We start from the raw sequence: 15,223 nt of genomic DNA, 5'->3' as shown, positions 1-15,223 counted from the left end.
GTAATATGTGAACACTATTAAAATTTATCACATAAAAAAAATAAAGTAAAAGGAAGAGTTGAATGAAAGTGTACCTCTATGATAGTTTTTTTTCTTGTATATGCAAAGTTGCAAACTGAATACCACAGTAAATTCAACAGCAAATGAAGATTTTAGAATATAAAAGATATAGTATAACTTATATTAGTGTATTGTGTTTAAAATTATAAAAGAGAACATATATATAGGCTTATTTATATAACTGAAAAAAAAAAAATTAATGGTGCACCAACGGTTGAATCTTTTCATATGTCAACAATTTAATTTTTTTTTACTAGGAGCCAACTAATTAATTGGTTTTATCAAACAAATACACAATTCAATTATTATAAATCTTTTCATATACCACATAATTAGGTCTTAGTGTGCACTAAAATAGGCTTTTTGTGCATTAATGTAGATAGGTGGGCAGTTGGCACGGTTGGAATTTTCTAATACAAATATTTAAGTGGTGAGGGAAGGATCGAACCTTAAACCTCAAATTTAATAAAAACTCCACTTACCATTTGTGCTACACGTTTTTCATGTAATTTTTTGAGTTAAGTACTTATATATTATACGTTTTTATATGTATATATATTAATTTTAATTTTTTCGGGACCTCCAAAATTGTGGGGCTTGGGGCCGAGGCCCCAGCTGCCCCACCCTCTAGCCGGCCCTGGGACAGATCAAAGTAATGGGATTTACCTTTTATAACTAATAGACTACAACAAATTACACTTCTTTTATTAAAAAAAAAATTCTACACTACGTATTTTTATCAATATTATTAATGATTGGTTGTAAATATACATGTTGGTGTATTTGTATTAAAGGTGATTGACTGGAGACATTAAAGCTTTTAAAAGTACTAAAAGGGTGAATTCAGAGCTGGAGCTTAGTGTGAATTCAGAGCCAAAAGCTCTTAGAAATGAATTTTCTTAAATATATTTTTGTAATTTAATTAATTTTGTGTAATGTCTTTAGGACTATTTATATTTATATTGTATTATATAGTGTAAAGATCATTTCTCAATAAATTTAATGTTCAATATTATGTTTATTATTATGAAATATTAGTATTGTGTAATATTATAATTTAGAGAAAGAAAATAGAGAAGAGATGAGAATTTTCTGAGTGTTTTATTCCAATAGGTGATGTCTTATTTTATACATACAAGAGTCAAATATTAAGAAACTAAGAAAAATGGAATGTTGATTACATTAATGGTAATAAATAAAAGATTTGGACATCCACATAATTAATAATATTTATAACACTCCTCCTTGGATGTCCATAATAACTGCCTCATTAAAAATCTCGTCGAGAAAACCCAGTGGGACAAAACTTGGTCAAGGAAAAAAGAGTGCAGTATGAAATTACTCCCTCTCATTTTGGCATTCATGGAGATCCTTTAATCGAAGCATTCTAATCTTGTGAACCATCTTCTCAAAAGTTGATGTTGGTAATGACTTCGTGAATAAGTCTGCAAGATTATCACTTGATCGAATTTGTTGAACATCGATATCACCATTTTCTTGAAGATTGTGTGTAAAGAAGAATTTTGGTGAAATATGTTTAGTTTTGTCTCCTTTAATGTACCCTCCTTTAAGTTGAGAGATGCAAGCAGCATTATCTTCATAGAGAATTGTTGGTACTTCTTTATTAGATGTTAATCCACATGTTCTCGAATATGTTGTGTCATTGATCTTAACCAAACACATTCTTGACTTGCCTCATGAATTGCAAGTATCTAAGCCTGATTTGAGGAAGTAGCCACCAGAGTTTGCTTTGTTGACCGCCAGGATATAGCAGTGTCTCCGCAAGTGAACAAATAGCCAGTTTGAGATCTGGCTTTATGTGGATCAGACAAATATCTTGCATCTGCGTAGCCAATAAGTTGTAACCCACAATTATTAGAATAGAACAATCCTTTATCAATAGTACCCTGGAGATAGCGGAGTATGTGTTTAATCCCTTTCCAATGTCTATATGTTGGAGCAGAACTAAATCTTGCTAACAAATTGACAGAGAAAGCTATATCAGGTCTTGTATAATTAGCAAGATACATCAATGCTCCTATTGCACTAAGATATTGTACTTCTGGACCAAGGAGCTATTCATGTTCTTCTGTAGGTCGAAAATGATCTTTTTCTACATCAAGTGATCTAACTACCATTGGGCTACTCAATGGGTGTGATTTATCCATATAAAACCGTCTCAAAATCTTTTCAGTATAAGTTGACTGATGAATGAAAATTCTACATTTTAAATGCTCATCTTATAGACCAAGACAAAATTTTGTTTTTCCTAAATCTTTCATTTTGAACTCTTTCTTTAGATATTCCACAGCTTCTGAAAGTTTTTCAGGAGTTCCAATAATATTCAAATCATCAACATAAACAGCAATGAGAACAAACTCAGGACTTGAACTTTTTATAAAAACACATGGGCAAATAGGATTATTTTTATATCCTTCTTTTAATAAATATCACTAAGTCGATTGTACCACATGCGTCCTGATTGTTTTAATCCATACAATGATCTTTGTAATTTAATTGAGCACATTTCTCGATTGCTTGAATTATATGCATCATGCATCTTAAATCCTTCAGGGATCTTCATGTAAATATCACTATCTAGTGATCCATATAAATAAGTTGTGACTACATCCATTAATCGCATATCGAGTTTTTCACTCACAGCTAGGCTAACTGGCCTTTGAGAATATGTTATTGCATCCACCATAGGAGAATATGTCTCCTCATAATCAATACCTGGCCTTTGAGAAAAACCTTGAGCTACAAGTCTTGCTTTGTATCTCACAACTTCATTTTTCTCATTTCTTTTACGTAAACATACTCATTTGTATCCAACGGGTTTCACACCTTCAGGTGTTTGGACTATAGGTCCAAATACTTTGCGTTTAGCAAGTGAATTCAATTCTGCTTGAGTTGCTTCTTTCCATTTTGGTCAATCTTTTCTATTTTGACATTCTTTGATAGATTTAGGTTCAAGATCCTCGTTTTCATTTACAATTTCTAGCGCTACATTATAAGCAAAAATATTGTCGACAATTACTTCGAGTCGGTTCCATTCTTCTCCTGTATTGACATAATTTATTGAGATCTCATTATTTCTAATATTTTCAGGTACCTGAATCTCTTCAAGAGATTTGTTTATGTCAACATCTTCCTCGAAATTTTCAGCCTCTTCATTAGGGCCATCTTGATTATTTGCTCCCTTTCTTTTTCGAGGACTTTTATCTTTGGAACCGATTGGTCTATCACATTTCAAACGTGCTTTAGAATCATTAGTTAATTGTCCTTCTGGGACTTCAATTCGAATTGGAGCATTTTCAGCCGGAATATGTGATTTTGTAATTTTCTTTGGGTCAGTGAACGCATCTGGTAATTGATTTGCAATATTTTGCGAATGAATTATTCTTTGAACTTCAAGTTCACATTGATTTGTACGAGGATCAAATTTAGATAATGATTGTGCATTCCATATAATTTCTTTTTCCAGCTGTTTCTTTTCTCCTCCCCCTAAAGCTGGGAAACTTGTCTCATCAAAATGACAATCAGCAAAACGTGCTGTAAATATATCTCCAGTTGTGGGTTCGAGATATTTAATGATAGATGGAGATTCATACCCAACATATATTCCCAGCCTCCTTTGAGGACCCATCTTTGTTTTTTGTGGTGGAGCAATCAAAACATATATTGTACAACCAAAGATTCTTAAATGAGAAATATTTGGCTCCTGACCAAAAGCCAATTGTAGTGGGGAGAATTAGTAATATGATGTTGGCCTAATGCGTACAAGTGCCGCAACATGTAAAATAGCATGTCCTCAAGCTAAAATTGGGAGTTTTGTTCTCATAAGTAAGGGTCTTGCGATTAACTGGAGGCGCTTAATAAATGATTCCGCTAGACCATTTTGTGTATGCACATGAGCAACAGGATGTTCTACATTTATCCCTATTGACATACAATAATCATTAAAAGCCTGTGATGTAAATTCACCAGCATTATCAAGGCGGATTGTCTTGATTGCATAGTCTGGGAATTGTGCTCGTAATCGGATTATTTGAGCAAGCAATCTTACAAATGCTACATTACGAGTAGATAATAAGCAAACATGTGACCATCTAGTTGATGCATCTATCAATACCATAAAATATATGAATGGTCCACATGGTGGGCAAATAGGCCCACATATGTCGCCCTGAATTCGTTCAAGAAATCCAGGGGATTCAATTCCAACCTTTACCGGTGATGGATTAATGATTAACTTTCCTTGAGAACAAGCAGCACATGAGAACTCACTGGATAAAAGAATCTTCTGGTTCTTCAATGGATGACCATTTGAGTTCTCTATTATTGTACGCATCATAATTGAACCAGGATGGCCTAACTGGTCATGCCAAATAACAAATAAATTTTTTTGGTTTGTGAACTTCTTGTTCACAATAACATGAGTTTCTATTGTACTTATACGTGTAATGTACAAACCTGAGTACAAACCAGGTAATTTTTCTAATATGCACTTTTTTCTTGAAACAATAGATGTAATGCAAAGATACTCAAAATCATTTTCATCTATTGTCTCAATATGATATCCATTACGACGTATATCTTTGAAACTCAACAGATTCTTTTTTGATTTGGTGGATAATAAGGCATCATCTATAATAATTTTTATTCCTCTAGGCATCAATATAATGGCTCTTCCGGAGCCTTCAATTAAATTTGCAGTGCTTGATATTGTATTAACATTTGCCTTCATTCTTGATAAATTTGAAAAATATTTATCACTTCTAAGTATTGTATGAGTGGTTGCGCTATCCACCAAACACATATCATCACCATTATTTGTAGAATCATGTATAGAATGACAAATGTCCATTACTTCATTAACCAAAAAAAACATAATAAATTCAAAATATAAATGCTTAAATAATAAAAGTTCATTACATAAACATGCCAAATAAAATAAACACCTTAAAGTAAATAAATGATAATAAAAAAAAACATAACAAAGAAAAGTGACTAATTGTGGACATTCCCATCTCCATTATCGATATTCATGTTGCTATTAATGAGATCTTCATTAAAAAAATCTGCAACATCTAAGTGCGTAATATCTAAAGGCGTTTTGAGAAAACTATCATCTTGATAGGCAAAATTTGCTTATATTTTCTCATTTCCTTTCACAGATGCTTGATAGAGATCAACAAGGTGTTTTGCCGTACAACAGGCACGTGCCCAGTGTCCTTTTATTCCACATCTGGAACATAAATTTTCTACGATTTTTATTTTGAGGACATTTTTCCCTTGTTCTCAGTAGTTGTGCTTTTCATTGGAGTATACAAATTTTTATTTTGGCCATTACGATGCCAAACATTGCTTCGACTGCGATCGCGATCGCGATCGCGACCGCGACCGCGACTTTGATTATGGTCACGACCACGTCTATTACTTTGATTATGATCACGACCACGACTATGATTATGATTGTCAACAATTGTAGCATTCACTTCAGGGAATGGAGCAGACCCAGTTGGGCAAGATTCATGATTTTTCATCAAAAGTTCATTATTCTGCTCAGCTACTAGAAGACATGAAATCAATTCTGAATATTTTTTAAAATTTCGCTCTCTATATTGCTGCTACAGGAGCACATTAGAGGCATGAAAAGTAGTATATGTTTTTTCTAACATTTCATAGTCAGCAACTTTTTCTCCACACAACCTTAATTTAGAAGTGATATTAAACATTGCAGAGTTATAATCACTTCATGATTTAAAATCTTGCAACCTCAGGTGGGACCAATCATTCTTAGCCTTTGGCAATATGACAGTTTTTTGATGGTCATATCTTTCTTTCAAATTTTCCCAAAGCACAAGAGGATCTTTTACGGTTAAATATTCAGATTTTAACCCCTCATGGAGATGATAGCGAAGGAAAATCATAGCCTTGGCCTTATTTTGTTTTGTTTCAGTATTTTGATCTTTGATGGTGTCTCCAAGACCCATAGCATCTAAATGGATTTCAGCATCAAGAATCCATGATAAATAGTTTTTTCCAGAAATATCAAGTGCCACAAAGTCAAGTTTTGCAAGGTTTGCCATGAAGAAAACTATATCAATATAAAGTGTAAATTATTAGACATATACATAAATTTTGTATAAAAAATACGACAAAATATAGTACAATACTAAAATATAGAATAAGATAATAAAATTAAACAATATAATATGATAAACAAATCAACACACATATATAATATATAGGCATCTATATAGATATATATATATATATAAGCATAGACATATATTGTATAAATATTGATTCATTACAAAATAAATAAAAGAATAAAAAAATGGCTAACTCGAATGTGTTTCAGTCAGATGAGTATATATATATACATACATATATATTTAGTGTATCATGACTTTGAAGCAATTCGAGATCACATATAAAAAAAAACATTATCATACATTGGTTAGAGGCTCGTGCTGATAACGTATTATGAAATATTAGTATTATGTAATATTATAATTTAGAGAAAGAAAATAGAGAAGAGATGAGAATTTTCTGAGTGTTTTATTCCAATAGGCGATCTCCTATTTATACACATACAAGAGTCAAATATTAAGAAATTAAGAAAAAGGGAAACTAAGAAAAAGGGAATGTTAATTACATTAATGGTAATAAATAAAAGATTTGGACATCCACATAATTAATAATTTTTATAACATTTATCTGTTTCTTACTAATTGTGTGAGAGCAAGGTGCGTTGCACGTGTCCGCCCATAACTAGTAATAGATTTGTTTTCTTTATTTCTTTTATTAAGATTAAATGTAGTAGTTAATGATTAATTTTTATTGCTCATTTATTCTATTTTTGTATTAATTTTATATAAATTAGATATATGTAAAATTATTAACTCTACTTATTCAATAAATTAAGAATATATTTTTTATCCCACTCAAAAATTACATTCTTCTTCTTATTATTTTCTTTCTCAAATAGATCAAATTTGAATTTTTATTACTTTGTTAATCAATTGATAATTATAAATAATTAGTAATTCTAAATAATAAATATATAGGGACATGATTTTGTCTCGTGATTGTACTTTCACGGAATGTATTTCGTGATGTACGGCAGCCGTTAGATGAGGGAGTTATTTGATCTGAGAGCTGAGATTGATCTAGGGGTAATTAGGGTTAAAAAATAATAACGTACCCTGACACTCATCTAATGTACCATGAGACACATCTAATGTACTCCCGAATACATTCCGTGAAAGTACATCACGGGACAAAATCGTGTCCCTAACTATATATCCACACTATTTTTTATGTATACATTTTTATTATATATTAAATTTTAATAAATATATTATAAAAATTGAATATAAATATCCACACACATGTTTATTGTAGAGAGTGAAATCTACAATTACAGAAATTAGGCATCAGCAACCAATCAAGAACAAAGAAATAGACAAAAGTTCAATTGGGAGCACTGATGGGGTGTTAGCCAGAGGGATTCCAATGCTCAAGTCAGTATGATTGTAGTAAAAAATAACAATAACGGAAAATAAATGAAATGTAAATAGTAGTCGGACGGATGAGTGGACAAGCGGACGGGAAGACTGAAGGAACAAATATGGTAGTGAAGCTTAATAGAAAAGTTTAGAAAGGACCACTATATGCTTCAGTCAGTGAGTAGTGTGAGTATCGAATGTTCGATGCCCTGCGTCTATCGTATGGTTTCTTTTATCATGTGTCCTCAGTACCGTTGCCCTCCGTCCACATCATCCATTAGACTCGTTCAGGTTGGTTGCTTCCCTAATTTTAAGGGAATAGTAACCGTCTTCCTGACTGGTTCAATATTTACTTAATTCCTCCTATTTGGCTGACTGGGTAGGCTCAGACCCGGTTCCAGGGTGAACTGGCTCATGGTCCATAAAGCTCACTTGTTTGTCTATTTCAAGGCCCAATGAGTTTGTCTGGCTACCTTATTTGGCCTAATAATATCAGATTCATAACTGATAAGCCCGTCTGACTTGCATATCGGGCTTCTTAAGCATGTTGTAAATATTAAGTAACTTTTTACCTTTACACTTTGTCCCTCACTCTCCAACGAGAATTCATTCTAGTTTGAGAGTTAATAATATCAAACCAGGTGTTACTATTGAATAGCATGGGTGTTGGCCAAGTGGTTTACCTACCTAAGTTAAGCGGTGTACGCGTGTCTTGCTATTTGAGACAAGAAAATTGCCCGAATGGTTCGAGCATGGCGGTTGAGTAGTCCTTGCTGCATGCGTGTATGTGGCTATCTTGGCCGAGTAATATTAATGTGAATAATTAGTTCTTCAAAAGGTCTCTTATCTAGACCAAGTCGTCTTGTTGGTCAAATTAGTTAGACAGATGCTTGGATATAAATTGCTTATAAAAGTCATACGTTGGGCCAAATAAAAATATTTTGTTGTCTATCTCAAAATACGAGATGAGAGGAGTAGATAGACGTACATATATATGAGGTGTAAGAAAATAGACGTTTTATTGTGTAAAGAAATATATATATATATGCATATGTTGTAAGGAGATAAACATGTATATGGTGTAAGGAGATAGACATAAATATATATATATATATGTTGTGTAGGGAGATAGACATATATATACATATATATTGTAGGGAGATAGATATATATGTGGTGTAGGAAGATAGATATGTATAATAGGGAGATAGACATATATATATATGGTGTAGGAAGATAGACATGTATATGCATATATATTATAAGGAGATATACATATATATATATATGTGGTGTAGGGAGATAGACATGTAGATAAATAGTGAAAAAAAAATATAGGTACATTTTATATGCCTATAAATAGTGATTAGGAGATAGACATTTAAATAAAAATGAGAGGAGGTAGACATACACACATTAAATGATGTGAGGAGATGCACATTAGGTAAGGAGATAGACAGACATAATATGCATGTAAATAATAAGAGGAGATAGATAGACGTAATACATTTATGAATGTAATAAGTAGGTAGAATAAAATACATCGTAAATTATTCATAATATTACTGGCTCGCATGATAGTATTAAAATTATTTAAATGTGAGACCGGATCTATTGTCCCATCATATGACGAGACGTGAGGGTTATTGAATCCCTGGAGAAATTCAGTATTCATAATGTGTGGATGAAAAGGTTCGAATTCCTCGTCCGAGTCATATCCGGACTGTTTTCCATATTTCCTAACTTGATACCTCCTGAATTTGTCCTCCAACTCATCAAATTGCAATTGGATAGGATCCTCTTGCTTTTGACTTAGTTGTTGGCGAAGGTCAGGTTTTTTCTAGTTCAAGTGATTTCGAAGATCCGGTTGTCGCTGGTCATATTTACTAGCGGACCTCGTCCTATTCATGGACCTTGTCCTACTCATGGACCTCGTCCTTGAATAACTTTCAGTTCTACTTATGTCTGTACTCTCTCGATCAGTATTGCGACGAGTTCCGTCCCCCCTCGCGTTGATCGACTATGGGTTCTTGTATGTCCCGAGCTGACACTTGTCTCGTCACGTCCCGACCTTCTCCCTTGGGTATGAGTTCTTGTATGCCCCCTGTTGGGGTTTGTACGTGCCCCTTCCCTGTTGGTTCGAGAAGGACGTTGGCGATGTCTCGGTGGCAACCCACCTCTCCCAGGTTGAGTCCCAGGATTTCCCTCGTTCTCACGGGGGATTTCCTGTTCCCTAGTCCTGGGCCGCCTTCTGTTCTAATTTCTATGAGAAGGCTCCAGTTGGTCATTTAGTTGTTCATTCTCAAGGGGACCCTCAATTTCCCAGGTTGTTCTTCCTGAGCGTTCTGAGGATTCTCCTAAGCCGTCTCCTACCTCCTGGTTCGCGAACCGCGAGGTCTGCCTCGTGGTCTCCTCACTCTAGGATCAGGTCGGTTTTGTGCGTTGTTTTCCTGTGCCGTGGCTACCTCCCGTTCTAACTCAGCATTTCGTCAGTTTGCCTCCTCCAGGCGGAGCTTGAGATGACAATTCTCCAACTCAATAATCGGTACGTATCTCGTGGGATCATAGGCACTATCCTCCATGGGTTGAGCACCACCAACACTTATGTTGGGTTCTTCATTCCCTATTTGTGGGTTCTGGCCACCTTCACTCTGGGTCCTTCTTGAACTTGTGGACCATGTATTTTGGCCACCCTCATGTTGGGTCCTTCTTGAACGCGTGGACCGTGTAGATCGTGAATTGGGAGGCCTCCGTGAGCCCATTGGCTCTTTTCCAGGACGGTGAGTAGTCTCTTCAGGATGAGTATCAACATTTTCTCCGTTATCAGCCATGGAGAAAGATTTGTCTTTTGGTTAGGAGGGTTTTTTCTGAGCTTTTTTCATGTAGGTTCTCAATGAAAGCACCAAACTGTTAACGCAGATTTTCGTTAACGATAATAAAACCTATTTTGTGATTAATTTGCACACAAATTATAGAAAATGAAAGAAGAAAATAAAACACAAAGCTTTTTACGTGATTTTACAGTTAAAATTGCATAGTCCACGAGTCAATCTTATTCAGATTATTCTGATACAAATTAGGGTTCTTTCCTCTCAAGGATTTTTCGTCCCTTTTTCAGTACATTCTGCCTCTATTTATAGTAACGCAGGGTGGCAATTAATTACAATCAGATACAGATCCCACAATAATATTTCCCTGAAATTGTGGGCTTTAATTACGCACCACGTAAATAAATACGGTTATAAATTGAAAATCATACAGTTGTGATTTATCTACTTTTATTGGATCAATACTGACATGGAATTAGATACGCTGTAAAGTATATCTCGCTGGGAACTTGAATAGCAACAATAATTCTGGCAGCGAGCTGGAACTTTTCCCATATCTTGACGAGATTAATAATATAAATCTCGTCGTTTTTGCGATTGAAGACATAATGCTCCATCTGATAATCACAGTTCTTGGTAATAAGGTGAACTTCAGTAGTCAACATCATTTGAATGTCAGCTTCTATCTGAGAGAGCTGACTTGGCGATGCATTGGATCTCATTGAAAGATGTCTGGAGCTAATTAGTGAAGGTACCATGAGTACGCCTTCCTATAGCGAGATGGATGCCTTGCTATCCGTCACTTAGGTTCTTCCAGCCGTGATGCTTAGTTAGTACAATGTATATTATATACTAAGTGTTCTAATAGTCAACATGTCTCGTCATCGCTTTTTATACGTAGCGAGGTTGGTGCCTCACTTTGTATTAGGGGTGTACAAAAATTTTCGTAAACCGCCCAACCCGTATAACCGCCCAAACCAAACCGACAAAAAATACAAACCGACATAACTCGACAAAATTCTAAATCGCCCAATCAGTTAATTGGGCGGGTTGAAAATTAACCCAAACCGCCCAATTAAACCGCCCAACCTGATTTAACCCGATTTTTACTTCTTTTTTTTATTTTATATATATTATATAATATATAATATATATTAAAAAAAAGTCCCAAATCCTAAAATTCTTTCTCACATATATTGTGTATTTATGTGGTTAATTTTTATTTTAGTTGAAACTAAAAAAAAAAAAAAAACCTCTTATCTCGGTTTGGGCGGGTTAACCCGACCAAACCACCCAAACCGTCGGTCGGGTTAAGATTTTTTTTTTAATTGGGTAGGTTGTATGTAGAATTTTACAAACCGATCTTTACGTTGGGTTAGAAAATATGTAGTATAAACCGACTAAACCGACCAATGTACAACCCTACTTTGTATTACTGATGTCATTCTTGTGATTGTGTCTTCTGACGCGAAATGGTTTCTCGTCGATGCATGAATCTATAGTTTGTACATCCTTATCTCGCTTAAGACTTTACAGTCAGCGAGTTATCGATATACTCTATCAACTCCGTATTTAATGAGTTATTCTATTTTAATATCCTTTAATATAATTGCCATTATATTTGTTGATTCGTATTCTCCAAGGTTGACACGTGTCCTCTTCTGAAGTGCAAGCTGAATTTCGGGTATAACACTTATATCTTGGGAACATGATAGTATAATTGAGTGAGAACGCTAATCATAGATATGGAATCTATAGCTTTTATAAGTATCTAAAAGTAAAACGATAATTTCCTTCGAGCTTGGCTTAATAGAGATAAATGATTGATGCCTTATTCAGTAATTATATTAGTTTACTGAAATATCATTTATAGGTAGCTAAGTGGTTTAAGGTTAAAATACATTGAAGGATAGAACGATAAATTTTTCCCTATTCGATGTAGATCATCTATAGAGGATCTTTGACTATTTGGATTGAAACAGTGAGCAATTCAAATGCATCTATTTTTGGTAATAGTGCGTTCTATGTAATTCAGAGTTCAATTCCAAATCTATGGTGACGCAAGGAGGAATTAATAAGTTAGGAAATTTACTTGGTAAATTTTGGATCTACTTATTGTAAATTTGATTACATAGAGCCATGGTCCTCACACTAGTTGAGATAATACTATTTGTAGACTCAGTTAATTAGTTTTAATTAATCATTTATAATTCTAATTAGACTATATCTTGTTTATGATTTTCACTATGCAAGGGCTTAATTGTGAAGAAAAGAAGTTTTGAGATTTATTTATTAATTGAGAGACTTTGTAAGGTCTAATTAATAAATAAGTTAAATGCTAATTTTATTTGATAATTAATTATAATTATTAAAATAATTTTGACATTTATAGGATTGAAATTGGAAAATATGATATTATTGAAAGAACAGATGAATTATGAAATAAAGTGGCAAAATTGTAACTAGTGAGGCCCACATGTGTGGCCGGCCACTAAAGTGGATTTTAGCCATTTATTTTATCTTTTTTTAATCTATATAATTAAATCCTAAAGCCTAGAATAAATACTATAAAAGGAATAAGGTACTTTCATTCTGATCCACCTAAAATAAGCTAGTTTTCATTTTTTGTCAGGCAACTAGTAAAAGAGAGCCTCCTTCCTTAGTATTTTGAATTCCTCTCCTTGTTCTTCACCAGTTTCGAGCCTTTAGTGATAGAGTACCATGCCCACTAATATCAAGTCAAGTACTCAATCATAGTGTGGAAGACTGTGGTTAACCAAACTGAAGGAGAGAAAATCCAGGTTCAAATCTTGATAATGCTCTACTATAGAAAGGAATCAAGGGTTAGAGATTGAACGAAATGAGTCATTATTATTCTGCTGCCATCAATGTAAAGTTTTCTAAAATTTATATGTGTTTATTTCATCGTATTAAGAAATTCATATTTAGGGTGTTAGATTATAGATTATAATCAACATACATGTTAGTAAATCTAGATCTTGGTAAAATAACCTCCAACAGATAGTATGTGGTCTCATAACCAACATTTCCACTTTGATAATATTTGGTTAGCTGAGAATGGCTTTGAGGCTTGCCTTCGTAAGCCTTGGGTCCCCACTCCAGAATCCTATGATCACAATCATATCTCTAATCTTGAAAACAAATTTTAACATTGTGCTCTCATCCTCTTTGAGTGGCAGAAATCGATTGGGCCTCCTCTTCCACACTAAATTAAAAAAGTTCAATCTCAGCTACAGGCTGCTCAAAATCATCCTCAACCCACTGATTCCCATCTTCTTCTTTGTTGGCAACTTCAAGGAGACCTTGATCGGCTCCTCTATAAGGAAGAAGAGTACTGCAACAACGCTCTCAAATTACCTGGCTCGGTGATAAGAACACTTGATACTTTCATCAATTTGCCTCTTCAAGATGTGCCAAGAACAAAATATGCTCACTTACGCTATCTGATGGCTCGACTGTCACCGATACTCAAAGCATTTTAACCACCATTGAACAATACTTCACTCAACTCTTCACCAGTCAAAATCCTACATGTGAACAAATGGATCATGTTCTTTGTAGAATATCTAAAAAGCTTACTGCTCCAGAATCCCTGTGTTTGGAAGCTCCATTCACATTTGATGAGATTCAGCAAGCGGCATTCCAACTGGTAGGCGATAAATCCTCTAGAGCAGATGGCTTCAATGGCACTTTTTTCCAAAAGAACTAGAATCTACTAGGGAATGATGTCATCCAAGCAGCTCTTACTTTCTTGAACGAAAACATAGATTTAACACCTATTAACAATACCATCATTGTCCTTATCCCAAAGAAGATTCACCACCATTCCGTCACTGATTATCATCCAGTTAGCCTCTGCTCTACTTTGTATAAAATCATGTCCCGCACCTTGGTCAATCGCCTCAAACCAATTCTCTGTCATATTATTTCACCAGCCCAAAGTGCTTTCTTACCTAATCGCTTAATTTTTAACAACATCATTATAGGGCAAGAAGTCACACACTCTCTGACTCATCGCAAGCATGGTAAAATGGTTTGGATGGCTCTTAAACTTGACATGGCCAAAGCTTTTGATCGCATGGAATGGAACTTCCTCAAGAAGGTCATGGAAAAATTTAATTTCCCATCAAAGCTCATAAATCTTATTTTGACCTGCCTCTCGACTGCCTCCTTTGCTTTTTCCATCAACCAACAACTTCTTAGATCTGTCATCTCGTCCCATGGCATTCGTCAAGGCGATCTGCTCTCCCGTATCTCTTTCTCTTATGTTCTGAGGGTCTCTCATCGCTCATCTCTCAGAAAGTTCATCAATGCCTCCAAAGGAAGCATGCTATTGGCTTAAAAATTGCTCGGACGACACCAATCATATCCCATTTGTTCTTCGCTAATGATAGCATTCTTTTTAGCGCTGCATCCCCTGTTACCCCTAACCATATCAAGAAACTCTTTCATGATTACAACCTAGTTTTAGGCCAACTTGTCAACTATGATAAATCCTCGCTCTATTTCTCTCCCAATACCATTGACGAGATCAAAAATCAAATTACTTCATTGCTCAATGTGCCTATTCGTGATTCTATTGAGAAATACTTGGGTCTCCCTCAATCCTTTGGTTGCTCAAAAAAGTAAGCTTTCACCTACCTTCAAGATCGTGTGTGGTCCCATTTAAACAAGTGGAATTCCACTTTTTTCTACAAAGGAGGCAAGAAAATCCTCCTTAAATTGGTAGTTCAAGCTATACCGTCCTATGCCATGGCATGTTTCCAGTTACCTCACTATTTCCACAAAAAATGA

General features: G+C 34.6%; 2 protein-coding genes across 2 annotated transcripts; both read right to left on the bottom strand.

Moving 5' to 3' along the window:
• Nucleotides 1–1,398: 1,398 nt before the first annotated feature.
• LOC133035930 (uncharacterized) lies at nucleotides 1,399–1,743 on the bottom strand. Its single transcript, XM_061112372.1, has one exon. It carries the CDS (start codon nucleotides 1,741–1,743, stop codon nucleotides 1,399–1,401), a length of 345 nt encoding a protein of 114 aa, XP_060968355.1.
• Nucleotides 1,744–1,772: 29 nt separating this feature from the next.
• Nucleotides 1,773–2,090, bottom strand: LOC133035929 (secreted RxLR effector protein 161-like). The gene has a single exon (XM_061112371.1). It carries the CDS (start codon nucleotides 2,088–2,090, stop codon nucleotides 1,773–1,775), a length of 318 nt encoding a protein of 105 aa, XP_060968354.1.
• Nucleotides 2,091–15,223: the final 13,133 nt, after the last annotated feature.

This window comes from Cannabis sativa, chromosome 3, assembly GCF_029168945.1.
Source record: "Cannabis sativa cultivar Pink pepper isolate KNU-18-1 chromosome 3, ASM2916894v1, whole genome shotgun sequence".
NCBI lineage: Eukaryota > Viridiplantae > Streptophyta > Magnoliopsida > Rosales > Cannabaceae > Cannabis > Cannabis sativa.
The sequence above is the reverse complement of the archived record's forward strand: the minus strand, read 5'-3'. Positions and strand labels throughout refer to the sequence as shown.

Excerpts from the sequence above, each read along its gene's own strand:
- LOC133035930 (XM_061112372.1), bottom strand. The coding sequence starts at position 1,743 with ATGTGTTTGGTTAAGATCAATGACACAACATATTCGAGAACATGTGGA.
- LOC133035929 (XM_061112371.1), bottom strand. The coding sequence starts at position 2,090 with ATGTATCTTGCTAATTATACAAGACCTGATATAGCTTTCTCTGTCAAT.